Below are 26,352 nucleotides of genomic sequence, written 5' to 3' on the forward strand. Positions count from 1 at the left end.
AATAGAGAACCTCCTCCTTTTCAAATACCTACTGAAAACGGTTAAAAAAACTGGCTTTAACGCAGCCCAAATTAGGCGATTGCTTGATGAAAATAGGTTATTTGTAATAAGAATATACCACTAGGAGTAAAGGTATAAACAAAGTAATTTAGACTTCGAATTTGGCTTACTAATAATCCGGCTACAACACAATCAATCTTACCTTGAACCGTGCATTCTCATTAGTAGTCGCATAAGGTATCCCCAGGTACTCAAATATCAGTCCATCTTCGCTTATCCTTCCGCTCAAAGTCCCTTGTTCGATGGTGACCTCTGGTGCGGGCTGTTCGATAAAGTTCATCGCGACTAACGTAAACAAAACTACATGTTTTCCTGACCGCATTGCACAGACGGCTTAGGTATACTAATCATTAATTAGGTCGCACTTAAGTACATATAAGTAATTGTTACCGACTTGATAAGTTATCTTTTATGAAAGAGATGTTAAAGCTGCTTTTACGTGGTATAATTTAATGAACCTTTTTATTACTTTTATTGAGTCTAAGTATTATTATGAATAAGTATATTATATACATAAAACATTATTATGTGTCTAAATAATTGCTCGCTGGCTGATATCACTGAGAACATTTTATAATACGAAACATGCGCAAAGTTAATTCATCGCTACTTGCTAATCTACGGCGGTGGAACAGCTGCTTCATAGGATTCCATATTGTTCATAGGATATATAACAATGATTTTTAACGTCTCTTAGCATTTACCTATTATGTACTATTATGTACCTACCTACTGATATTACAATAAAATATTTAATTTATTTACTATTGTGTAGCACGCCTAATTACTATTTAAATAGGTTTATAAACATTAATAGTATTTGCCCTTTTGGTGAGGTCAGATAACATAATCAGAGTTATTCCGGTATAACACGTTTAGCAAATTATTAATTTACACATTTTTAGACTCTTTAACAATACGATGATTGTGAGGTCTATTCACACTAATATTTTATACCTAGAATATAAATCAGATCTAATATAACTTAATGTATTTATGTACAAAATTACATGACTAAAAAAACTTGTGATTAGGTAGTATTCTTGAGCAGATGCTGGAGATGGAATCGGGAGTTAAATATCACAATGGAATTGACACAAAAAATCCATTTAGAACCGAATTTTCATTGCTAATCGAAAAACATGAAAAAAGAAACATACTTGGAAAATAAAACTTTCGCACCATAGATAAACAATAAGTCACTTCCAGATCATGAGAAAGAAAAATGCGTTGCTATCTCAATCAATCGATGCATTTGCATAGTACCCATTTTACTAACAATAAGCCGATCTTCATCTAACTAGAGTGGCGTAACATATTTTAGATCTAAGGCCACACAAATGTTAACCGGTTGGTCGCAGATAGATGGTTCACATCGAATGTGGCGTAACGCACAGCTACCTAATTCACGAAATAAATGTTTTGCTGCGACTGTAGGATGGTGGCTATTATAACTTGACCGTATAATATTGTTACTACTTTAGTTGTGGCTTTCTAAAAAAAATTCGCTGTGAATAGCCAATTGTTTGGCTTACGTAACCTAATTATACATACATACTACATAGCTTATAAGGCGATGCTAACTTGGGTAAATATATATACGTGCTTTTCTGTAAAAATTATTCAACTCATGACTTAAAATTTATTAGTGACACATCTTAATCAAGCTTAGTCACAATTTTTGTTATTTTGATTCAATTAAACATTTTTTTATATCAATTTTCTTATCTCGGTGAAATGAAAATCATACTCGATCGGTAAAACATAATTTTATTGTATGTTTCGTTATGGTGAATGCTCTCAAATATCATCTCACTGACGGAAGACTGTATAGTGATTGTAATTTCTTTTCACTCAATCACTGTATAGTGATTGAAATTTCTTTTGATTAATGATTTGACGTTTCATGTCAATAATAAATAAAAATATCTGGGGACGATCTAACAGACAAAAAATAATTTCAATTCAAAATATATTAACAAAGCGATTTAAAATCCATTTAATAGTAAAATTAAAGGTTAGTACAGTAAGTTGCAGAGATAAGTGACCCCCCTGCAAACAAGTGTCTATGCAGCGCGGGTCACTTATCTCTTATCTCTGTAGCTTAGGTACTGTACATTCAGTATAGTCGTAGAAAATTGAGATCCAGATACCTACACTGGTCTATCAGAGACGTTGCGCCCGGCAAGCATTGAAAATAACATATTCGATAATCGTCAGTATTTGCATACTACTATGACAAATCACTGTTATACTTGCATGTATCGGGGCCGTCAGTAAGAAGTTTGGGATAAATAAAATAAATAATAAATAAATATTAAAGGGCATTTTTACACAAATTGACTAAGCCCCACGGTAAGCTCAAGAAAGCATGTGTTGTGGGCACTCAAACAACGATATATATAATATACAGATACTTAAATACATAGAAAACAACCATGACTCAGGAACATATATCTGTGCTTATCACACAAATAAATGCCCTTACCGGGATTCGAACCCAGGACCGCGGCTTCACAGGCAGGGTCACTACCCACTAGGCCAGACCGGTCGTCGGTGGGATGTCAGGTTATTCCAATTTTAACCTAGTTTATCTATAATACCTATACTGTAGAAGATTTATACGCCCTTGGAAAATCCAACCGGCGTGAAGTGGCTCAGAATTACTCAGAAAGCGTAGAGTGGCGGTTTGTGGAGTCGGAGGTCAAAATCCTCTTAGTTGTACATACTAGAACGAGAGACAATAATGTTGTAAGTTTTACGTTTAAATTTAGTACTATGTTAAAGACGTAATAATATTTTCGCATTGTCAAGCGCTTCCAATTGCCGACAACAGAGGAATTGCGAGATATCTTAAAATTTATTTAGTGAAATGAAATACTATAGTTTGAATATTCTCAACTTTACACAAAACTAGGCATTACAAAAAAATCAGTTTTTTCAACATGAATCATCACGATTAAGGTTTGGATGCCATTTAATTCTGTCAATGTAACATTAAAATTATAGGTAACATTACGATAATAAATAGCAATAAAAAATCTTAAAAAAAACAGGTATCGGTAAAATATTATTCTACAGATAAATACATAGGTAATGTCAAGTAAAACAACCAACATCTATATATATATATATATGTAGATGCTAAAATTAAAATTCAATCTAATATCGTGAAAATCAGCCTCGTACTCGTAGACGATTTCTAAGCCTCCAAGTCTTGGCTATAATATAATACTTATACTTATAGGCCTAAATACAAGACCCTAACTCTCCGTCACGTTAAATAAAAATGCAAACACAAGACTAAAGCTATCTATAAAATCTTTAGGATTATTTGAGTGACTAATAGTTTGGCAGTTATCAAGGAACATCTTTTGGGTATAAGTGTAAGGCCTGAGTGGACGCTCGAAGCGGAGCGTTCAGCGGGGCGTGCAGCGGGGCGTCGGGCTCACATAATTTGAGCAGCGTGCCCTAAGGCCGCTACTATACGCTAGCATTTGTTTAACATGCACGCCGCACGCCCCGCCCCGCTGCACGCCCAACTCGAGCGTCCACTCAGGCCTTAGGTACACTAAGTGTCACCATTGTGCTTCTGCGTTTTACGTTTAGGTGAAAGAACGGTCAATTTTTTACATCCCATCACCAGCTGTCATTTCTTGGGGGCGGTCTGAAAACAAAAAATAAGCCGTGAGATTGATGGTGGTCATACCAATATTATGTTTTTATCTGAAGACTCTTCTGGGCAATGATCCATAATGATGGAAAATGAGGAAAATTGACAAATGTTTCTAGATTAAAACAATACGTTCAGTTTAGGAAAAAGCATGGATCCCTGCATTTTAAGTCGCAAAATCAGCTCTTTAAAAAATAACGTATATTTACGCTGGTGTATTCCAATTGCTGCCATCGCACAGTGCTGTTGTCGGTGTCTCTATTTGTCTAAAACAATTCATCAACAAGTCAATACCTATCATAAAATACGTATTTAAAATTACGTGGCTGCGGCAAAAAATAAATTCACTTATTTGCAAACAATGTATTGTGTAAATTGTGTTTTATGTAAATAACACTCGATAAATGAATTGAGTTCTAGCCATTTTTACGTTCTAAATACATAGCAATTTATTAATTTTATTATGACGTAGCAATATTATTGAAAGCAAAACAAAGCATGAAAACATGAGTACCCTCTACGCCACGAAGAACTGTGAAATTTTAGTTCGGGCAAATTTTAACGAACGTAACTTGAGGATTTCTAAAAAACTTTGTATCAACATCAATTAAGGATTTTTTTTTTTTAATTATTTTCTACTTTGTTTTTAAAGTTTTCAACAAGTTTATAACAATGTTTGATAATTAAGGATCTGTTAAAATAATATTTTAACTGCCTATATAAAGTTGTACAAAATACTTAAAAAACTGATTAGAAATGTAAGGGAAATATGAAAAGGAAATGATTGTAGGTACATTTTAAAATATCTGCAAAAGTGCATGGCTATTTTATAATAGAATTACATTCCATTATGTGTCTGTGCAGTTTTGCAGCTCGCTGTACATACCCTGATCCTAAGGTAGTAAGGTTCAGGGCATCCCGGGCCCTGATCTTCCGTCCGTAAGTTCGCCATAGCTTCACACTGAGTGGAGTCAGGAATGTGCACCAAGTCACGCCTAAAAGGAGACCGCAGAACCACCAGCCATGCTGAAAAAAAGAAAGATTAATTAGGTTTTATTACTGGTTGGTAAAATATATATTTTTAGGGTTCCGTACCCAAAGGGTAAAAACGGGACCCTATTACTAAGACTTCGCTGTCCGTTCGTCCGTCCGTCTGTCACCAAGCTGTATCTCACGAACCGTGATAGCTAGACAGTTGAAATTTTCACAGATGATGTATTTCTGTTGCCGCTATAACAACAAATACTAAAAACAGAATAAAATAAAGATTTAAGTGGGGCTCCCATACAACAAACGTGATTTTTGACCGAAGTTAAGCAACGTCGGGCGGGGTCAGTACTTGGATGGGTGACCGTTTTTTTGCTTGTTTTTTTTGCTTGTTTTGCTCTATTTTTTGTTGATGGTGCGGAACCCTCCGTGCGCGAGTCCGACTCGCACTTGGCCGGTTTTTTGTATAATAATGTCTACGTCGGAATTGGAAGCTGGATTAGTACAGTAGTCAGAAGAAATTAATTCAGGGTGTCTTTGACGCGTCCAAACTTTTATCGTAAAATGTTTATGGAAATATTAAGAAACCCTCAATTATTAAATAATCAAATACTTCAATTATTTTTATAATGTTCCGTCAGCTAATTCTAATTACTTAACTAGAAGATAATTACGAGTAAGAAGCACAGTTCCTTTTTAGAAGAAATTGAATATTAGTGTTTACTAAGATATTCGAATGCAACCAGCAGAATAGCCCAGTAGAACGCAACAATAACGATGAGGACAAGAAATTTGATTTACCCAGAGCCCGTACCATGAGTCACTGACAGTGTCAAAACTGACATATAGGCTATCGAGAACGTAATTTACTTTCTATACATCTCGCTCGCACTAATATGCGAGTACGACCAAGATGCATAGAAAGTAAATTACGTTCTCGATGGCGTTTATGTCAGTGCTAAACTGGTGGTAGCCACACTGAAGTAGGTCCTTCAAGTATCACGTCACACATCAACCAATAACGTCACTTTTAGCACTGACAGATCGGTATGGTATCGCTGTAACATCTTATCAGCATGGTTCGAATTGGGCCGTATGTTATGTTTGCTAATTCCATGTGTAGGCAAAGACACCGCTTCCGTCACGCACTTCTAAAATATACTTAAGATATTTTTTCTTATCTTTTTACTAGAACGACACAAAAAGAGCTATTGTCACAACAATTCTGAAAAACACATAGACCCGCTTACCCTACTCTGCACGTCGGATAAAGAACAAAGTGTCTATTTTAGTTTCATTTCACTTCTCTAATAGGTAAATATCTAGGTTAAACCAATAAAATGCAACTAACACAGTAGTCCTCATACAAATAACCTAGTTTCAGACATTGAAGCCTTTCATACCGTTTAGCGTTTGTTCAGATGCAGTTTGCGCCAAAGAGAAATAAGTTATATAGATTAAGCTAAAATCTGCTAAGCAAGCTTACCTACGAGTTTTAATGAGACCAGCTAGGCTAAATGAACAGATTAAATTAAATTAAAATGTTTTGGATTGGGAATTCATTGAGGTTCCCTGTCTGTCTGTATGTATGCTTAGATTTTGTATTTAATTGTCGATGTCTTATTTTTTAGCCAAAGTTACCGTAAAAATATTTTATTAAGTAAGTGCTATGATACCAACATAAAAAAGGAACGATAAATTGACGAGATACATAATCGACATAAGTTCTTACCAAAGACCCGATGTATCTAGTGCAGAGCAAAGACCTAGCGGCGTCATAAACGGTGAAAAGGGGTCGGCAACGCGCCGCGTGCTTTCCGGCCGCTGTGAGTGCATGGGTTCGCCAGCCAGCCACGTGGGATACCAACCGAGATACGTACATTGCTACTTTCTGAAAAACAAAAAGACCATTGTACTTAATCATCTTTTTGTTGTCTTGTCACTTATTGCATACCATTAAAACTTAAAAATAGGTCAAACTATATAAAGTTATTAAGCGCAAGAGATTTCCTTCTGAATCATTCTTGTTCATTCGTGGACCAGAGGGAGTACATAGTCCTGTCTCAGTGTGGGGTTGGAATACCTACAATCTACATAGGTACTTTGATTTTTTTTGATACATTTCTTAATACCTAAACAGTACTTCTTACCTAAGTATTCTTAGCTCGAAGATAATGATTAAGAGTCAAGGGATTAAAACCCCTGATCGCGCAATTTTATGTCAAAGGTAATATTAAAGATATTTTTCTCATTTCACTAAAAAGTCATCTACTTTTTAGTGTACATACAGCACAAAATTTTGTTCGCGGTACACTTATGGGATCACTTCGGTCTTGCAAATCAGTTAAGTGTGTTTTTTTTATTACCTTATGAGCAATGCTTTCTCCCTGATTGTCGATATAGTATTGCGCAGTATAGATGTGGCTGAGTGATATGTTCAATTTCCTCCTGAATGGCAACAGCTGAAGCTCCAGCTCGGTCAGTTTGTACACCACGTCCGCTCGGAGCTGTTCTAGTGGTTTTACATTCGTGATGTGCAATCGTTTGGTTCTTGTTGCTGAAATAAAGGTACTCAATTTATTTGAAGAGGCTTGGACAGGGTTAATGCATTAGTAAGAATAAAAAACCGGCCAGGTACGAGTCCGAATCGCCCACCGAGGGTTCCGTACAAATTTAACTACTTATATTTTTTTTTCTTTACAGTTTTCAGATTTATCCCTGTATTTGTAGTGTAATACGATGTTACTTGCTAAATTTCATAGTTATAGGTCAACGGGAAGTACCCTATCAATTTTGATTCCCTCGAGTGTCGAATTTTACATTTTTTAAACGGCCGTGTCTTTTTTTTACGATGAACTTAGAAGTTTGATTTTTCCACAGCTCTGCTTTTAGAGACTGTAGACCTGAGTATGTGTTACTAATTTCAACTCGAGACTCCACGCGTTTCCGATATAAAGGGCCTTGACAGACAGATGGACGGACGGACATAATGCAATATGCAGTTACCCAAAGTTTCCAATCTGCCAGCTGTCGTCAAGTCCGATATTTGTGCTCCAATGTTTTCTAACTGATCTACTAAAGAGGGCAAATCTTTGCCAACAACCGGCCCGTTATATTCCATCCTGAAATTAAAACAAATCTAATTTGAAAACTCATTACTCAAAAGAAAACTTTGTATCTCACAGCCTCTTGGGTAATCAATTCAAAGTTTTTTAGGTATTCATATCGTAATACCCATCGTGTTCGTAGTCGTTAAAGTTTTAAAAAAATTCTTGATGTTATTAAAGTAAAAAGTCTTTATGTGAGATTTAATCTCTAAATAATTTGTAAAGTAGGTACTAATAACTACGTTTGCGAGAAGAGGATTTAAACTTTGTTAAAATTGCTTCTGTGAAAAAATCCCGAGACTTAGGTAAGGATTTAATAATTATTCCTCGGAATGGTTTCTGTACTTGTGTACAGTATCTACGTCTGATGTTTAAAAGATCCTGTACACTAAAAGATCCTGTAATACTGTAAATGTATTATTATTGTAATTTCAGTAATTTGTCACTTAAATAGAATATTTCGCTTATAATATGTAAATAATATTTTTACATTAAATTATGTTATACTTTAAAATAAGCGATTTGCTCTCTGATCTTGTAGGATTTAGTAATCTGATAGACCTAAAATTTAGGTAATTAAATATTAAATTGAAAACGTGATTTCTTGGTAACTCCAGAGACATTTGGGTAACACCAGAGACGTAAAAAGTGTCGATCTAAAAGACAATAGCTTAAGCACGCATCGCAGCGTTCCAAAAGCATTAACAAAATGTCTTAGGATAAGGATAGGTATGTCGACGTAGGTAGATCGATAATACAATCCATTTATGCGCTTTGCGCGGTTGACTGTAATGGTCCAAAGAACGAACTTGTGTGGTGGTATTGTATAAGCTTGTATTAGAATTTGGACATGAGTCTAAAGATAAAATATAAACCTTACCTGTATTTCGATAAGTTCACATCAGACACCTGCAAAATCCTATTCAGCAGTTTGTTAAATTCGACAGAGATTGTTTTCAACAACCTGACGTCAATGGATGACGTCAGACCTTCTAAGTTCATCTGCAGTTGGGCCCATTCAAAGTATGACGTCTCTTTATTGACGTCCAAAACTTTGTCCAATTGAAACACTATATATGCCGGCCGGTCCTTTTCGCAATCCCTATAAATGTCAAACAAACAGGTAAAAAATATTATGTTACGAATATAAAGAAGTTAAAGAACTTTGATGAAATGATTCTAATAATAATATAAAGGAAAGTTGGTAATTTATATAATACAAACAGATGTCAGTGTACGTTGGAATTGGCCCACGCGTTTAGCTACGCAATAGAGATTCCAAGTGATTGAAAGGTGATACGTTTATTTTTCTCTTTTAAACAGGTACCTATAAAGTATAAATATCGACGAGTTAACAGCCAATATCTAAAACACCACCCTCAGATGATGTACGCAAGCCTAAAGGTGTCTAAAGATAATTTATTTTCAGGTTGACAAAGGTCGACATGTACCCACGCCTAGACTATTAAATATCTGGAATATTTTCCCTCTTGGGCTAAAATCTGGATAAACAATATTGAATGAACTAGAAACAACCGTTAGCACTGTTCGTGACTGCCATTTGGGTACTCATTTTTACGATAGACGATTGACGTTCGCTGCGGCATTACTGCCGCGAAATTATATAACATTCTATCAAGGAAATTGACAGATACAGCGGTGGTGTTGATACTGTATAGGATACCTTTCATTCGTTTGAATATTGGATGAAAATGGGTTTGATGGGAGTGCTATTAACGATTTCAAAGGCTAACAACAACACACAACACTTTACATACCTAAGGACATCCTTGACGGACACATCAATAGTAATATTCTCGAGATCCGAGAATAACGCATCGAAAATCCCTTTTTTATCTGTAAGCAAGGGCGAGGGTCGGTCCAGGAGTGCTGATAAAGTTTGGTACTGCGGCGTGTCCCAAAGAGCGCGACACACAAAAACCTGGAAATTAGTCATATTTTATAGGAAGGTAGGTATGTAGTTTTATGAAAAAGTAATAAGTAATATAAACTTCGTAAATGGATATAGTATCTACAAATTAATAATTAAAAAATAGTAGAGCCCCGACAGGAATGTCTTTCGTTTATTTTCATGTAAGTTCCTACTCTGACTAATTGTGACTAAAAATTTAAATTGTAGGGTGGAAAGACGTGATTCAACTGGTCCTAAAATCAAACGAGCAACGAAATGTCCTAAAATTATTTAGAGTTTAGAGATACGTCTAGATATTCAGAGAAAACTTAAAGATTTATGAAATGTTGGAGGCGTTTGCGAAACAATGGTGACAACATATTTTTTAACATTAGGCGCGAACATTGGTCTAATATTTTGGCGCTGTTTACGACGTAATACGAACACTAATACTATCAAACGAATTTAATTTTGAAACGTAGCTTTCATGGATGCCACAATAAACTTTGTTATGATACCCATAAATTGTGACACATACACATAAATTGTGAAAATTCAAGCAATTCATTGAAACATTTATTTTTATGAGTAGGTACACCTAACCTAATAAAGGAAACCCTAAAAACACAAGCTCGCTCTTACGCGACGCGGGTCCTACCTCAGCATGTCCCGCAATAACAAAAATGGCGGATATCACGCCCCATAAAACAAGGGACGCAGCACACATCCAGACAGCCGATCTGAAACATTCATCACTACTATGTAAATGGCAAGTTGTTCGCGCAACTAGGTAATAAAAGTGGTTAGTTCGCAGGTCGATGTAGGTACATTTTATAACGTATATAAGATTTTCATATAAACTGAATTATTTGCGTTATACTTAGTGATCGAATTAATGGAATGATTGGGTGAAAATAGGGTATTTTCCTGCATTTAAAATAAATTATTTCACATCATGCATGAAATAAAGCACCAGATAATTATTAGAAAAACATAGCAGTTATTTTTAAGCACAAGTGTATTTAATAAATCGGATAGAAGTATAAAAAGTAGGTGAGTTGACCGTGACCTCACGATGTAATGTTTCATATACATTCCATATTAGCAAATCGTTTTGACAGTTCTATAAAAGAAACTGATTTGACTAGTAGGAAAATACCCTATTATTGTCACTTAAAAGTCTTAAAACCTTAAAACTTACATCTGTAAAGTTCGTTTAGCAAGCTCCTTACTGTTGCCGCAACCGCACATCAGAGCGAGTAGCACAAGCATCATCACGAAGCCTACGGCCACCACGCACGCTAAAATGAAAAAATATATTATTGTTGCTATTTTTTATTTTTAGGCGTCAGATTTTCTCAAAGCTAAGACCGTCACAGATGAAGGGTCCACGGAAAGAACATGTCTAGTCACATTTTACGGAAAATTAGATTTTTATCTCAAAATGAAGAGCTCTTAATGAACTATTAGTTATATCTTTTGCTACCACTGTAACAAGGGTACTTTGCTTCTTAAAAACAATGAGCAAAACGCTTTTGAGTCCCTTACTACGCTCAAGATTCTAAATTAGATTCACGAGCGTAGCGTATTATAGAATCTTTCGCTTGCACGGGACTCAAAATAAGCACTCGAAGAAATATGAAACTTTGATCTCTTGTTGTACAAATAACTATTTTAGTTAAATAATACCTGGTCACGGAATTACCATACGTTTTGACATTGTTCCAAATTTTAAAACCGCGATTACTCAAAATGTCACTAGTGTGACTAGACATGTTCTTTCCGTGGACCCTTCAGATACACTTTGTACAGTTTGTACATTAGTAATTCTATTTACTTGGCTGATTTTATTTCATAAATACTTTCATGACGTGAAATGGCCGTTCTTTCTAATTTTTTATTTGGTACGTTTCCTTTAACTTGGAATTTTATAAAGTTACCTATTATAATAGTTAACACGTGAGTTAAACATAATTTACAAATTGATACATTGTATAAATGTTTCCAATAGCATGCTCACCCAACAAAATAGTCCACCTCCAGAACTCGTACTTTTGCATCCTGACAAGCGCGGAATCAAACTGCCTCACGACGCTGTGGAGCCCCGCCGTTAGATGGCGCACCATGTCGCTTAGTATCCGTACGGCGCTTTGCAATGTCTGTCTCTTTGCTTCTATGTCACGAAGAATTGCTGGAATGTAATTTGATTATTGAAATAGTGCAGAAGTATGTGTTATGGGTAAAGGCAGCCAGAGCCCGTACCATGAGTCACTGACAGTGTCAAAACTGACATTTACGCTATCGAGAACGTAATTTACTTTCTATACATCTCGTTTGCACTAATATGCTGAGATGAGACCATTTCGTGGCACCTTCTCCTTTTTTATGTTTCTCTGCTTGTGTAATTTTCTTTTTTGTGTTTGTGCTCACGAATAAAAATAATTCTATTCTATTCTATTCTATTATGCGAGTACGAGCGAGATGTATAGAAAGTAAATTACGTTCTCGACGGCGTTTATGTCAGTGCCAAACTGATGGTAGCCGTATAGACTAACGAAATTAATTGGCGAATAGTTGGGGCAGTCTACTCCAAAATTGCCTTAATCATATCAAGACGGAACAAAAAGCTCGCTTACACGACCAGAGCCCGTACCATGAGTCACTGACAGTGTCAAAACTGACATTTACGCTATCGAGAAAATTTACTTTCTATACATCTCGTTTGCACAAATATGCGAGTACGAGCGAGATGTATAGAAAGTACATTACGTTCTCGACGGCGTTTATGTCAGTGCCAAACTGATGGTAGCCGTATAGTGTATATTTTCAGTCCTAACATACGGAGCAGAAACCTAAAGACGGTCTCAATAGATTAACTGTAGCCTAAAGAGCATTGAAAGGAAAAAGTCGGGGCGTTACTGAGAGTCCCTGAGCCAAAGCAAGGTGATAGATGTCATCTCACAAATAGCAAATAATCTTAAATGGAAATGAATCATGGTCATGGTCATGCCATCACAAAGTATGGCTAATGGTGCAAGGTTTTTGTGAAAAGGAGACCATAGGGCGAAAAGCTTCCCCAGGGAAGACCACAAGTGTGCTGGTACGACGACATCAAACGAACTGCGGGAAATAATATGATAGAGCGAGCCCAAGATAGAGAAATATGGCATAGAATGAAGGAGTCTTATGCCCACGAAGCTGAGAAAGGCTAAGAAGAATAAGATAATCTGATAAAGTATATTCATCATGATTTAAATTTGCCTTACTTACAGATTATTTTATATCTAATTTCATTAACTATGGGATATCGATTATGGGGGTTTCAAATTACCTAACATTTGCTTTGTGTCTGTGCAGCTCCTTGTATGTTTTTTGGTTACAGACCTAGAGTAAAAAATACTACTACTATCCCCTTTTCGTCAGATGGGTTATAGAAATCTTACCTTCCCTGACTTGCGTCGTCTGCGTGGATATGGCATGTGGCAGCGTTCTGAACTCCTGCCGGGCGTTTGATATGGCACGGGTCAGATTCTCCACTCCTAATGTGCGCAACTCGAGAAGCTGCTGCTCACGGAGTATCTGAAATACAGAGATACAGCGACTAAGCACTCTGTACAAACGTTGTGTCCAAAAACTGTCCACGTATTCCATTGACCGTTATCCCTTCTCCATAATTATAAATATACCCCGCTCCCAGTTCTGAATATACAATTTTTCACTAATAAAAAAGTTTTGATTGGTCAATAGGTGAGCGTTTTGAATATATAAATTAAAATTATCTATACCTACGAGTATGTACCTCAAACCTCTTGCAACAAAATTTACAATACCTAACAGGCATAATAAAATCTTCTTGCATACACATTAAGATGTTAAAAAATCTTTTCAGATAGTTTTAACCATGAAATTTAATTTCGATTTTAATCTACATACAAATTACAAACCAAGTCGAATTTTAGTTGTATTTCCAACGAATTCGTGTTAATAGTATCACAGAGCGGAGCGTCTTTGGGAGTGCAGTTTTTCTTCAGGGTAGCCAGCTGTTTGGTTAAATCCCTTATTCGGTCTGATGCGGTGGAAGCCAGCGCTCCGGCCCGGATGCTGACGTCGCGGAGGGACGCTATTTTCGTAGCGATATCTTCGCTCTCTGAAAGTTTTTCATATTTATGGTATAGGTACAGCACACATTTTAATTAATTTACTGACAAATATTTGGAACTTCTTCTCAATTATAATTCATATAAGTTTACAGAAAGAAAACATATACCTACAGAAAATATGAATTTATTACAATCAATTTATTTTGTTTATTTCCTACATTAATTTTCGTTAGCAGAATCACGACTAACCAGCGGACTGAAGATAAAATAAAATACAAACGTGGTTATTGATAAAATAATCAAATTAACTAACGTAACTCGTATCGTATCATAGACACTTCAAATCTATAAATCAACCGCTGAATCCGAAAATAAACAAACCAGCCATAGATTTCTTTTCAACCCCGTTCTAGCACACTTTAACGATCAAAGCGAACCCAACCTGAGATGATATCAGCCAACGAATCGAGCACCAAGTCGATGCCGCTCTCAGACGCGATGGCTTGTTGAACCGGCTCCCCGAGGAGAGGGCCCACGTCTGAAATTAATGAATCCAGTTACAAATAAACTTGTTGATGTTTACGCTTCCATTCCCGATTTTTATTGGTTGACGCTATCCGACCGATTTCGAATTGGTTTGTAGGTAAATTATAACGGTTTAGATTACTAAAATTTAATTTAATCATGTTAACTCTCGAAGTGTCAAATCATTGTAAAAGATCCATTATTCAGATGGGGTGTGATAATTGTGGTTGTCAATATTTTTATATTTTTCAAGTCAGTCAAGTCGCTATGTCAACAAACATTTTCAAGACCTGTCTAAGATAAACATGAACTGGGTAGGTACAATATCTTGAGGTGACACCAGTGTGGCATAGCTCGTGCACAGATGTGGCAAGCCAAGTCGCAATGAATGAAGCAACCATGATTTTTAATACGCAAGGAAAAAATACCTAACTGTCACAAAAATATATACTTATATAAAATGTTCTATATTTCTATTTGTTTTAAATTTAATTTTGCTTGGTAAAAAGGAGGATAAAGTGCTTGTGCTTGGGAAACGAGTGAGACTTTTGTCACTTTCTAAATATTGCCATTCAGGAAAAGTAAAGCTTCTTTGGTAGTTAATGAATTATTTATTTTACATGTTTATAACTTCCTCGTATTACTTAAAAGCGCAATCTTTTTAAGTCGATGGTCAGCGCACCCAGTTTTTTACTAGTGTACCATCTAATACTTACTTCTCAAATCCTGTCTATAAGCATGGACTACGATATTCATAGGCGGCACGAGAGTGTGGTGTAGCTCGCGCGCCGACGCCGTCAGCCAAGTCGCTATGTCCGCGCACGCGCAGCTCACCATGTTCCGACTGTCGGCGGCAGCGTCAGCAGCCTGCTCGTTGCTCAGCGCCATGCCTGATATGAATATGCTGGAATTACAAGAGATGATCGCAGGTCACCAACACAGATTTAGACAAAGAGTAAAAACAATCTTTAAGTAATGGAGTCCTATGACTCAGGGCTATAAACTGAAACTAATTATTTAGAAAATAATTGTAGATAAAACCATGAAGAAGGAGATAACTTGTTAATTATTATAACTGCAAGACTTGCTTTTTATACAATGATTCAAATTTGTTTTTGCAACTATACTGAATATAACAAAAATAGTTTACATTAGCAAGGTAAACGTACTAAAAAGCGCTGGTGGCCTAGCGGTAAGAGCGTACTTGCAATCCGGAGGTCATGGGTTCAAACCCCGGCTCGTATCAATGAGTTTTTCGGAACTTATGTACGAAATATCATTTGATATTTACCAGTTGCTTTTCGGTGAAGGAAAACATCGTGAGGAAACCGGACTAATCCCAATAGTTTACCCTCTGGGTTGGAAGGTCAGATGGCAGTCGCTTTCGTAAAAACTAGTGCCCACGCTGCCACTCATCATCATCACTGGGATTAGTTGCCAAGCGGACCCCATCAGGCTCCCATGAGCCGTGGCGGACAACGCGAGGAAGATGATGGTTACCGCTAACAGAGACAAGAGCGAGTTCAAAACCTGACTATGAAGAGAACACTCTGTATCTACTTAATTCTCTTTGCCGCTAAGGTCTAAATTGTCTCATAATGGGGTTAATAGACCCCGAAACAGGTCCAAAATAGCATCGTTGCTTCGTTGCTTTATTTTATAAGTCAATATTGTTCCTCACTTTGATCCGGTAGTAATTAGTATCCGCCAGCTCTATTCAAACACAGACCTACGGTACTGGGTAAATAGTACCCTGGATTATTAATGGATTCTCTTTAGAAAAAAATCCTTTTTAAAAAACAACAATAACTCGAAAATTAAATTGATAGGTATCTGTTTTTATGATATTGCCGGATATTATTATTTTTACTGTTTATTTATACATTATTGCGAGTATATTATGTATCCCTAAAATAGTAAATGCACGGCGTGAGTACAACACTACAAATGGAACTTCGGATGTAGGTACTTACTGGAACAGAGTTTAACACGTTGAACGATTTATTGTTCTCTAAATTATAGTAAATACCATATACCATATATGTTCTTAAAGTTTTTTGTTGCAAGTTCGACTTAAGTACATATGAAAATCTTAAATCTTAAGGTAGTTAATTTTAACAGCATTCTAGACCCGCATCCCGGTAGTTAGTATTTATATATATATATATATATATATGTCGTCGTTTAGTACCCACACCTTATACGACTAGGTCGATTGTGCATTACTAATTTTTTGTACCATGAGCGACCAGCACCTACACGCCCAAATTAGTTAAGACAACATTTTACCGCCGTTAAAATACCTTACTCATAATATCAGAGCTATTTCTCATTGCTTGTAACTTGGACGTATCAATTTATTTCTCTCGGAAAAAATATTTACAAGATTACATTTATTGGGCGCTTGTTTACAGCTGAATTTTGCCACAGAATGAGGACTAATACAGTAACTTATTTTCAAATATTAGGCGTTAATCCAGGAAATTAGAAGGAAACAAAAGATACATATATGCGATTTTGCGATGGAATATATAACCGTCGCGCGGGTGTTTACCTTTTATCTCAATTACTCTGAAAATTGCTTAAGAGCCCATCAACATACACACTAGCGCCACTAGATATTAAAAAAAGGGGGCCGCTACGTACTGTATCTTGTATTAAAGTACCTTTTGATTACATCAAACTAGTTTCTATGTTGCTGGATTCGTCAATCTATGCGTCCAAAGTTAAAACGGCCGTTTTTGTTTTGAGTTCATAGATTGACGAATCCAGCAACATAGAAACTAGTTTGATGTATTTAAAAGGTACTTTAATACAAGATACAGTAGGTAGCGGCCCCCTTTTTTAAAATATCTTTCGTTAAATTTAAATAATCACGATTATTTAGCAGTGGCGCTAGTGTGCACGTCGATGGGCTCTTAAAATTTTGCACGTCAGATACTTTGCATATATCACAAGCTATTTTATATACTAAAATATATTGCTACGGCATGTAGGGTAACAATATATCTACAACAAAAAATTAATGAAAATTAGACATATGTTTTCGTAATTTTTCATTTTCCTGAGTAGAAGTGACATGAAAATATCCAAATCTAAAAAAAGTCTACTTAGTGTAATCTGAAAAAATATGTTTATCTATATTTAATTAGGTTGACTTCACTTAAAAATAATAAAATGACAAGCGGTTGACTGCGTACAAAGTCTACGTATAGAGGCAAATATAAAAGTAAAGTCTAATAAGTATGATTTATGTAAAAATCAAGGTTTCTAGAACCCACTATTTGTACGCACGATGACCGTAATCATTCGTATTTGAAGATGTACTACTTTCCCCTATTTTAACTTTGTAAACAATTTTTGTACAAAATCAGGCCGAAATGGACTTTAATATTTCGGTATAACTTTTTTATTGCAGATTGGTGTTTGATGGGTCTTGCGAATATTTAAAATGATGAAAGCGCAAAATAAAAAAATAACTACCTACTGAGTTTTTAACTGCATTGGGGTGAGTTTGATTTATTAAAGTGGTCGCTTAAAATTTATAAGAGGAAAGGTGCCCGATAAAAAAAATACTCGTAGAAATGTAAGATGCACTAAGGTTGTTTGACTAAGTACATCATATTTTGGTTCAAGTAAAGCAGTTTTGCAATAAAATATCGGAATGTAACAAAATTACTAAGTTTTTTCTCATACCTAACGTTTCCAATGTCACCCTCTTTACGGCTACCATCAGCTTAGCCCGTACCATGAGTCACTGACAGTGTCAAAACTGACATGTACGCTATCGAGAACGTAATTTACTTTTTATACATCTCGTTTGCACTTATATGCGAGTACGAGCGAGATGTATAGAAAGTAAATTACGTTCTCGATGGCGTTTATGTCAGTGCCAAACTGATGGTAGTCGTACTTGACACTGACATTATACTCTAGCGTGTGCGTAACCAGGCGTAACATACTTTCTATGCATCTCGCTGGTGTTCGTAATTGCATATTAGTGCGAGTGAGATGTATAGAAAGTAAGTTACGCAGGCGTTATCGAATATGTATGTCAGTTTGACACTGCTAAGGCAGTCGTGGTAAGGCTACTGGTATATTCTGAATGACAGAGCCTTTTCCGAATTATGGACTGTTAGTTAACTTTTCAGTCTTTTCAGTACTTACAAAACAGCTAGCCTAACTTAAACGATGACTTTGTTAATGAGGAAATCAAATTCTGGTGTCAAAGTGCTCCTTAACTTTTAACGGAGGTGCATTCAGGTTTTAAACATATAATATTAATTTTACATTAATATTAGTCCACCCTTCGTACCAATACATAAAATTCGAGCGAAATATCAAATTAATATCACATGTTAAAAATATCTGAATACCCTTCCTAGAGAAAATTGGTAACTGTGTCGGCACTTCATTTAAGTTTTCTCAGCTTTACATTTCACCCGTTTAATAGTAAAACCTCGTATTTAATATATACCAGCTTTTTAAAATGATATCTTATTTTATGTCCCATAAAGTTGCTTTTAATATAAACTATATAGTTTGTTGCGACGTTGAGAAAATGGGCGGCTAAGTGAAATAACGCAAACGAGGCGAGTATTTCATTAAATTCTCGTGAATATGACACATTGGGAATGCGGATTAGGATGTAATAGGTAGATAAATGTCTTAATTTACAGAGTTAAAATAGAATACGAGCTTAGTTTAAATGGCGGTTAGATTAAATCTACATAAATTCGTTTCGGTATGTACAGCGAGTAGCAAAATTGCATGGAGTATAAATTCATTTATAAAGTGGCTATGTAATTTTGCAGCTGAGTGTACCTACTAAAGTAGAAAAAAAGCAGTTAGTTCAGGTGGGGTAAGGGAAACACTTTATTTGTCTCAGGGTAAGAAAAACCGTATGAGAAAATTCTTTCTAAATAAATATTTTTAAGTTTGTCCACCTTTCCCCATAGTTCCTGTTACCCCTGACCTGACCTTATCTAATTGTTTGGATATTAGGTATATACCTATTTAATACGATACCGTAAGTATTATTTATTGCACTGAAGAATCAAATTAAAACTCACTAGGAAATTAGAGGAAGAAGCACATTCTTCCTACAACCTTTGAGTATCAGCTAGGAAATGAAGAATTCAAGACAAATAAGTAGTGCAAAGTAAGCCGTACTTCCTTAAATAACTAAAAAATAAACATAATGTAATATTCAAATACTTACCAACAAAATAGTGCCAAAAATAATGTAAGCACCACCAAGACTCGGCCATTGTAATCTGAATCTTCATCATCAGGAAATAGAGCTCCAGTTTCCGTTTCATCATCGCAGGCAGATTTTGAGAACAGTGACAGTATCGCCAGTATCAGCATATACGCCGGTATAATGAACGCTATGCACGAGAATATCACTATGACTGATAGGAATGTAGATTCCACTTTGATCGACTGGAATGAAAATAATAGGTTAGTTCAGTAGATAGACTAGGAATCCCCTAGACGGAGTTTAGAGCAATCATTTCTTGAAACCGATGCTGCCAAAAATACTGGGGTGCGGGGGACGAGGTGAGCGAGTCCCGTGCCGTGATTGGTCCGTTCAAAGACACGGACGTCACACAAAGACACTTTGACCCGAAGATGGAGTAAAACTACCGTATATTTGTGGCAGAGGGGGTAGCGCTACTATGCTCAGTCTGGAGGATGTCTTGTCTGTGGTTCAGTACAAAAAAACCTAAGTGACCTTTAAATTTAAAACACAGCGTCAATCTCAATAGCCACTACGGTAGCTCAGTAGACACAACTATATAATATACTTTACTTATACTTGTCTACTACGTTCGTAGCCCCAACAATAAATAAAATACAGGTGTAGTGAATTGTTAAGTAATGTGCTTCTGGCTGGCAGAGATTATTAATGTTCGACGACTGGTCTGGCCTAGTGGGTAGTGACCCTGCCTGTGAAGCCGCGGTCCTGGGTTCAAATCACGGTAAGGGCATTTATTTGAGTGTTCCTGAGTCTTAGGTGTTTTCTATGTATTTATGTATTTGTATATTATCCCGTGGAGCGCCCTACCAAGACACGTGTGCCGGTAACTAGTATAGGAGTTCCATAGTACGGTAATTCTGGGGCGCTCCACGGGTTATATATATATCGTTGTCTGAATACCCACAACACAAGCCTTCTTGAGCTTACTGTGGGACTTAGTCAATCTGTGTAAGAATGGCCTATAATATTTAAATATTTATTGATATATTTATCTATTTATTAAATACATCAGTCTTTACTATTTCACTTAAGTTTGATCCATTACTATTAATATTAATTATTTCATCTACAACTATTGCAATATACAATTAACACGCGGTATCATTTAATTTCTAAATATATTGACTTAATTAATTTAATAATTTTCCACAAAAATTTGCTTCAAGTAAATAAGTAAGGTATCAAAATGCTGACACACAAAGCGATTCTTTTAGTAAATAAAGTCGGAGTTTAAAAACTTATGTTGTAGATACTGTCAGTTATTGCTGTATAATTATTAACTTTTCGTATAAAACTTCAAAAAAAAAAACATAAGAAACAATATGTACCCCCGTTTTAAATTACTTCAGGAAAAGATACCTACCTACTTTAAAATTGTGGCATGACTAATACATCTTGCGTTAAGAAAAATGTGCTCTTTCTATAGTCAGGGGAATCTCGGCATAATCATGCTTTTACTGCGCCCGGAGGGCGAATTTCATTCAGAATAAATACATGAAATTACTTTTTTTTTCCAAATTAAATAAGCAGGAAATTACTTTTTTGTACATGTAGTCAGCTGCAGTACGACTTCATAGGGCAAGGCACCTAAAATCGTTTTAAAAATAAGAAAATTATGATTTGAATATGAATAATTTGTGTCATATTACAACTCTATTACACAGTTCATTTAGAGTCTGGCAGATATACTTATTTCATGTTCGATACAACTCTAGGTTTGGTAACATCAAATGATATTATACAGGGTGCTTCCTGTAACAGGAGCAATAAATTAAACTAAAGGCTGTACTCCTCAAACTGACCAACATTTGTTCAGCAACTTTAAAAATTATGAATCCTTTAGACTTCCTCTTTTTCATACAAAATAAATATTGCCTTCAATGTACGCTGACATCAGTGTGTTTGACGTTGCTTGTCACGCTTTAAACATAACAAAATTTGCAATACATTGCGTCTTAGAATAAACTTTAAAGTGAAATAAAAATCAAATCACGAGTTATTTTCAAAAGTTGCTGAACAAATGTTGGTCAGTTTGAGGAGTACAGCCTACGGTTTAATTTATTGCTCATGTCACAGGAAGCATCCTGTATATATTCATCTGACTTCAATGATTTCAATAAGCGGTTTTATTGTGTAGGTACTCGCTTCAAATAAAAAGTCAGATAAATTATATTTTAAAATTTTCATCAACATTTTCAAAGAGAAAAATATCAGTAACTGCATTACATTGTGTCGCGTGAATGTGTAAAATTCAGCGTGCATTAAGGACAAAGCCATTAACACCAAAGGTTTGGGCACTATCGTGTTGCCGGAAGCCATCCTTTTAAAGTGTCAGAGGAACGGAATATTCGTACGATCGTCGGTCAGTGCATACAACGGGTATCCATGTAACGGCCGTATTCAAACAATGCGTATAAGATGTCACAGCGATACGATAGGTACCGATCTGTTAGTATCAAAAGTATACGTTTTTATTTGAATAAATGTCACTTTTGACACTGACAGATATGTATCGTATCGCTGTGATGTCTTATAAGCTTTGTTCGAATATGGCCGTTAATCACAGATCACAGATCTATTCGTGCTAGATAGATCATGAAAAACGACTCGCAGTCGCCGTCGCTGCAATTTAGCTCTCCCACTCATGACGACTTGAGAATAGTAAGTAAAGTAAGTAGGTAATAATTTTAGCACAAAAATTAACAAAATATAGGTAATAACAAAACTTCATTAAGACGAACAGAAGATTGTGCTAAAAGGTCCTCATAATAATGGACAATGCCGTTAAAAGACGCAATTGGAAATTTTTTGGCCTAAGAAATGTAAAATATTATTTACTAGAGTACCGAAAATTTTTTTATTTGGCCCTGTCTTTAACAATATCAAAATTTAGTAGGCAGGCAATGTAGGCATAAAATACCATTCATTAGAAGAGAATTCACTGGATTGTCTAATAAACGAAACGATTTCCAAAGTTTTACTCAAATAATCAGTTTCGAAAGAGAAAATTAACAATTTAGCTGACCATTTATTTTTGGAAACGAGTGCTAAGATTTGCTTCAGATTGGCTATCTTAGTATACATCTGAGATGTTTATTTCGTTTTGAATCTACTGAATTGGCTTTTGCTATTAGATTCCCGTGAAGTGATAGCAGTTAAGTAATGCAATTTACAGTCAATCTAATACCTTTAAACGAGCAATTCTTGTTTATTTATATATATATGTATATTTCGGGGATCTCGGAAACGGCTCTAACGATTTCGATGAAATTTGCTATATGGGGGTTTTCCGGGGCGAAAAATCGATCTAGCTAGGTCTTATCTCTGGGAAAACGCGCATTTTCGAGTTTTTTTATGTTTTCCGAGCGAAGCTCGGTCACCCAGATATTTAGAATAACATATTACCGTCAAAGATTAAAAAAATGAAAATACTGTTCTTTAGTGAAAACTTAACTATTTCTACCCAAGAATGAGAAAAATAAGTAAATAGAGTATTATGTAATGGAGAACAATGTGATACGTAAATATTTTCAAGAGTAGGTACTGTTTATGTGAAAGTTTGCTTTGTTTCCATTAAAAATTTCCTGAATTTTCTTGGATGTTTTTAAATTTTTTGGAAACATTCCGCAACTTGCATATCTGCAGTTAGCAGGATTAAGGACAGGACTTTATGTGATAATTTGTCTAGCTCCATATAATAAGCAACGCCATACAATTTTCTACAAACATCTACAGTAAATGGAAATACGTTTACCTGTAACAATGAGTAAGGAAATGAGAAGTTTCCCCATACGATATCCTTGACAAGACCTACAATTATAAACTTTCGCGTTATATTGGCTACAAGTACGAGTATCTATTTCTTTGGATAATGCACTCACATTAACACGTATTTTATAGTGAACTTTTTAGACAAGGTTTATTTAATGCCATAGTCCGTTTTCTACCAGTAAATTTTCAAAGGAAACAAAAAAATTGTGGGCGGTGGACAAGATTCTGATTTGCTTTGGTTAACAAAAATTATGAATTATTGATAAAGTTACATAATAAAAGTAAATATATCCAACTTCAGAAATATAACGTTACTCACCAACTGGAAATTCAAACGGGTAAATGATAGCGAAGATCTGTGACATAAACCCGAAAGGATAGAACCCCTTTTCCGGCATTAGCGCCGGTATCAAATATGTATCCGACTGAGGCTGCAAGCCGAATCTTATCTTACTCCTGTCCTTCGGCTCGAACCAATCTTCAGTGTAACTTGCCCTAATATTGTTCTCTGTCACTACGAAATCGATAGATATGTTCAAAGTTTCTGTGGGTTCATCGAATAATTCCCGCGTTATAGGTATCATTTTCATAGTAGTCGATGAAATCTCCGTACTAGTCGGTTTGTCTATTTTCCTTATTAGCAACGAATCCGATTTACGAAATGGCACATTGGTTCTAGTTCTTAAGCTGTTGTATTTTTCTATCCAAGACTTTATTGCCAATGAGTTATTTGCGTTATCGGCGTCTCTTTTGGTCAATCCTTCGCTCCATATACTTCCAATTTGCCTATTCTTTTGAAACTGTGAATCGTTTTCGGCATCCTCCATATCCAATAGTGGCTGGATCGATATTCTTTGATTATCTCTGAAATTTGTTTCCATACAGCTATCCCAAACCAAGGCCAGAGGTTGAATGTTAGTGCCGTCTGCATTCATTTCTCTTGCCGCGACATTTCGATCAAAGGCTTGTAAATTGACGTTTCCTTCGTCTTCATCGTTAGATTTCTTTTCTGTTGCCTTTTTGTTTTGCTGTGAGTAAATTGCTGGAATTGCCTGGTAATTCTCCGACTGTAGCTGTGCGCCCGGTACGCTGGCGCCAACGACATTTAGATTGTTTCCGGCGGAGGCCGCGGGCGTCGCTTCCGATGTCGCCCGGATCTGTTGGATTTGCAAGGTAAAAATGGCGTCTGTGAAGCCTTCTGGTAACGTGTTTACCTCGAGCGCTGGATTCAACTCGGTTTCCGTTATTTGCGCGGTCTTAACTTGATTTAGGAGAAATATTGCGATGGTATAAATTAGGGCAACAGTTGCCATCACTGCGAGGTTTACGAGTACATATTTGTTTCGAATTAGAGGAGTGTGCCGCGAGGCAGCGGGACACTGGACTGAGGATTTGTAGCACTTAGCAGTCTGCCCTGCCGGCGACGTTGCACAATCGTATCGAGCCGCGCCACGGTGCCTTTACTGGATTATGTAAAGAGTACTTAGCGAACAGAGTCTCGCGTCTGAAGCCATGCCACTTTATTGTTAACTTTGTTATACGATAATACGAGTAATAAATAACTACGAAACCATTGCCAATTAAAGTGCTAATTGTAGTATTTAACCAGTCCCATGGTAAATACGAATAATGATAGCAATAAATTTATGTTATACTAAATATATATGAGAACATATTAATAAATATGCATCATGGCGAAGTGGTGCGCTTTATGGGGACAATTAATCATTATTTATAACTTATACAAGTACTTATAGTTACTTATACTTATACTTACTTTGTATATTTTTGAATTCAATTTAGAATTCATTTAAAGGGGCCCACTGATTAACAGTCCGCCGGCCTGTCAGTTAGAACAAAAAGTTGACAGCTCCGAACAACTGACAGGCCGATACCGTCCGGCGGACTGTTAATCAGCGGGCCCCTTAAGGTGATATTTATAATAAATGAGGCATTACATTATTACCGCACTTACGTATAATAAATATCTTGTCAATAATTAAGCATGTACCTATTATTCATATACAATTGCTTTTTATACGTGGAATTATTCTACAAGTGTATGAAAACAAAGTTTAGGTACACTATACTTGTCGTGTCAATTCAATTTACTTCCCAACAGCGGTTGTAACGACACAAAAATAACGACGAAATAATAAATAAATCTCTGAAGTTAAAAATAACTGAAAATTTGTATTTAAGTATTTATTCTTGAAACTTTGTTGCATAAATTTTACAAACTGATAGAGACAATTCGCCGAGGGAAATATAGTTGTAAGTAATTAGATTATAAAAGATTTAAAAAAAGTTATGTAAGTATCTATGTTTCGAGCGGGATTTTAAGCCTTAGATTTATCTAGTTTATTAATTCGTTTAGGTTATGTAATCTGTCAGCTCCCACGGCTCATATATGAGCCAGAACGCTTATGGTGACGTCATATCGTGGGATTCGACAGGTTAATCTTCTTTTCAGGATTTACATGTATAGAAGGGCAAACGCAAGTGAGATAGTTTAAGAATAAGAGATTAGCAATCCCTTTTCCGAGGAATATTTAGATACTGTTTTCCTTTAAAAATCGGATAGAAAAACATACCTAGAATTATAAAAAAAAAACAATGTTAGCACCAAACACCGTAAGCACATATTTTACTCAAATGTTTATTATTTAATTTAATTTAGTGAAAAGTACAACAATAAATAGGACAAATAACTAACTGATTAGTAGGAAAACAGAAGTCATATTTCCTGTACAGCTCCGTAAGGTTGATGTAAGATTACAGTTATAAGGCTTCGCGTAACGAGACCCGCCACGCTGCAACAAGCGCGTTCATTGGCTTACACATACCCTATATATCAACTCATTAAAAGCAGGCTAATACATGTTGAAGGCAATTTTTTGAAGTGAAAACTTCTTTAGCGGCGCTGGGCACTTTTTGAGGCGGGGAAAAAATGA

The 26,352-nt window shown here is 35.9% G+C and overlaps 3 protein-coding genes across 4 annotated transcripts in view; all 3 read right to left on the reverse strand.

Moving 5' to 3' along the window:
- LOC134651356 (esterase FE4-like) overlaps positions 1–403 on the reverse strand; it is a 30,803-nt gene extending 30,400 nt beyond the window's left edge. For both annotated transcript variants that reach the window (XM_063506436.1, XM_063506435.1), the window contains exon 1: positions 203–403. In XM_063506436.1, coding sequence (XP_063362506.1) covers positions 203–382 — 180 coding nt within the window. In that variant the 5' untranslated portion in view covers positions 383–403. The remainder of the gene's footprint in view (positions 1–202) is intronic.
- The window catches only part of LOC134651423 (circadian clock-controlled protein daywake-like), a 360,230-nt gene that overhangs the window by 65,634 nt on the left and 268,244 nt on the right, over positions 1–26,352 (reverse strand). The gene's annotated exons all lie outside the window — the stretch shown is intronic.
- LOC134651313 (prominin-1-A) lies at positions 3,633–24,886 on the reverse strand. The gene is made up of 18 exons (XM_063506373.1): positions 23,718–24,886; positions 23,382–23,437; positions 19,586–19,809; positions 15,081–15,268; positions 14,282–14,377; positions 13,684–13,886; positions 13,183–13,318; positions 11,760–11,930; positions 10,941–11,040; positions 10,398–10,479; positions 9,606–9,769; positions 8,708–8,929; positions 7,727–7,842; positions 7,087–7,277; positions 6,453–6,611; positions 4,620–4,759; positions 3,943–3,999; positions 3,633–3,727 (listed from the first exon to the last, which is right to left on the reverse strand). Exons 1-18 carry the CDS (start codon positions 24,709–24,711, stop codon positions 3,700–3,702), a joined length of 3,327 nt encoding a protein of 1,108 aa, XP_063362443.1. The 5' UTR covers positions 24,712–24,886; the 3' UTR covers positions 3,633–3,699.

The sequence above is a fragment of the Cydia amplana genome, chromosome 10 (assembly GCF_948474715.1).
Source record: "Cydia amplana chromosome 10, ilCydAmpl1.1, whole genome shotgun sequence".
In the NCBI taxonomy this organism is placed as follows: Eukaryota; Metazoa; Arthropoda; class Insecta; order Lepidoptera; family Tortricidae; genus Cydia; species Cydia amplana.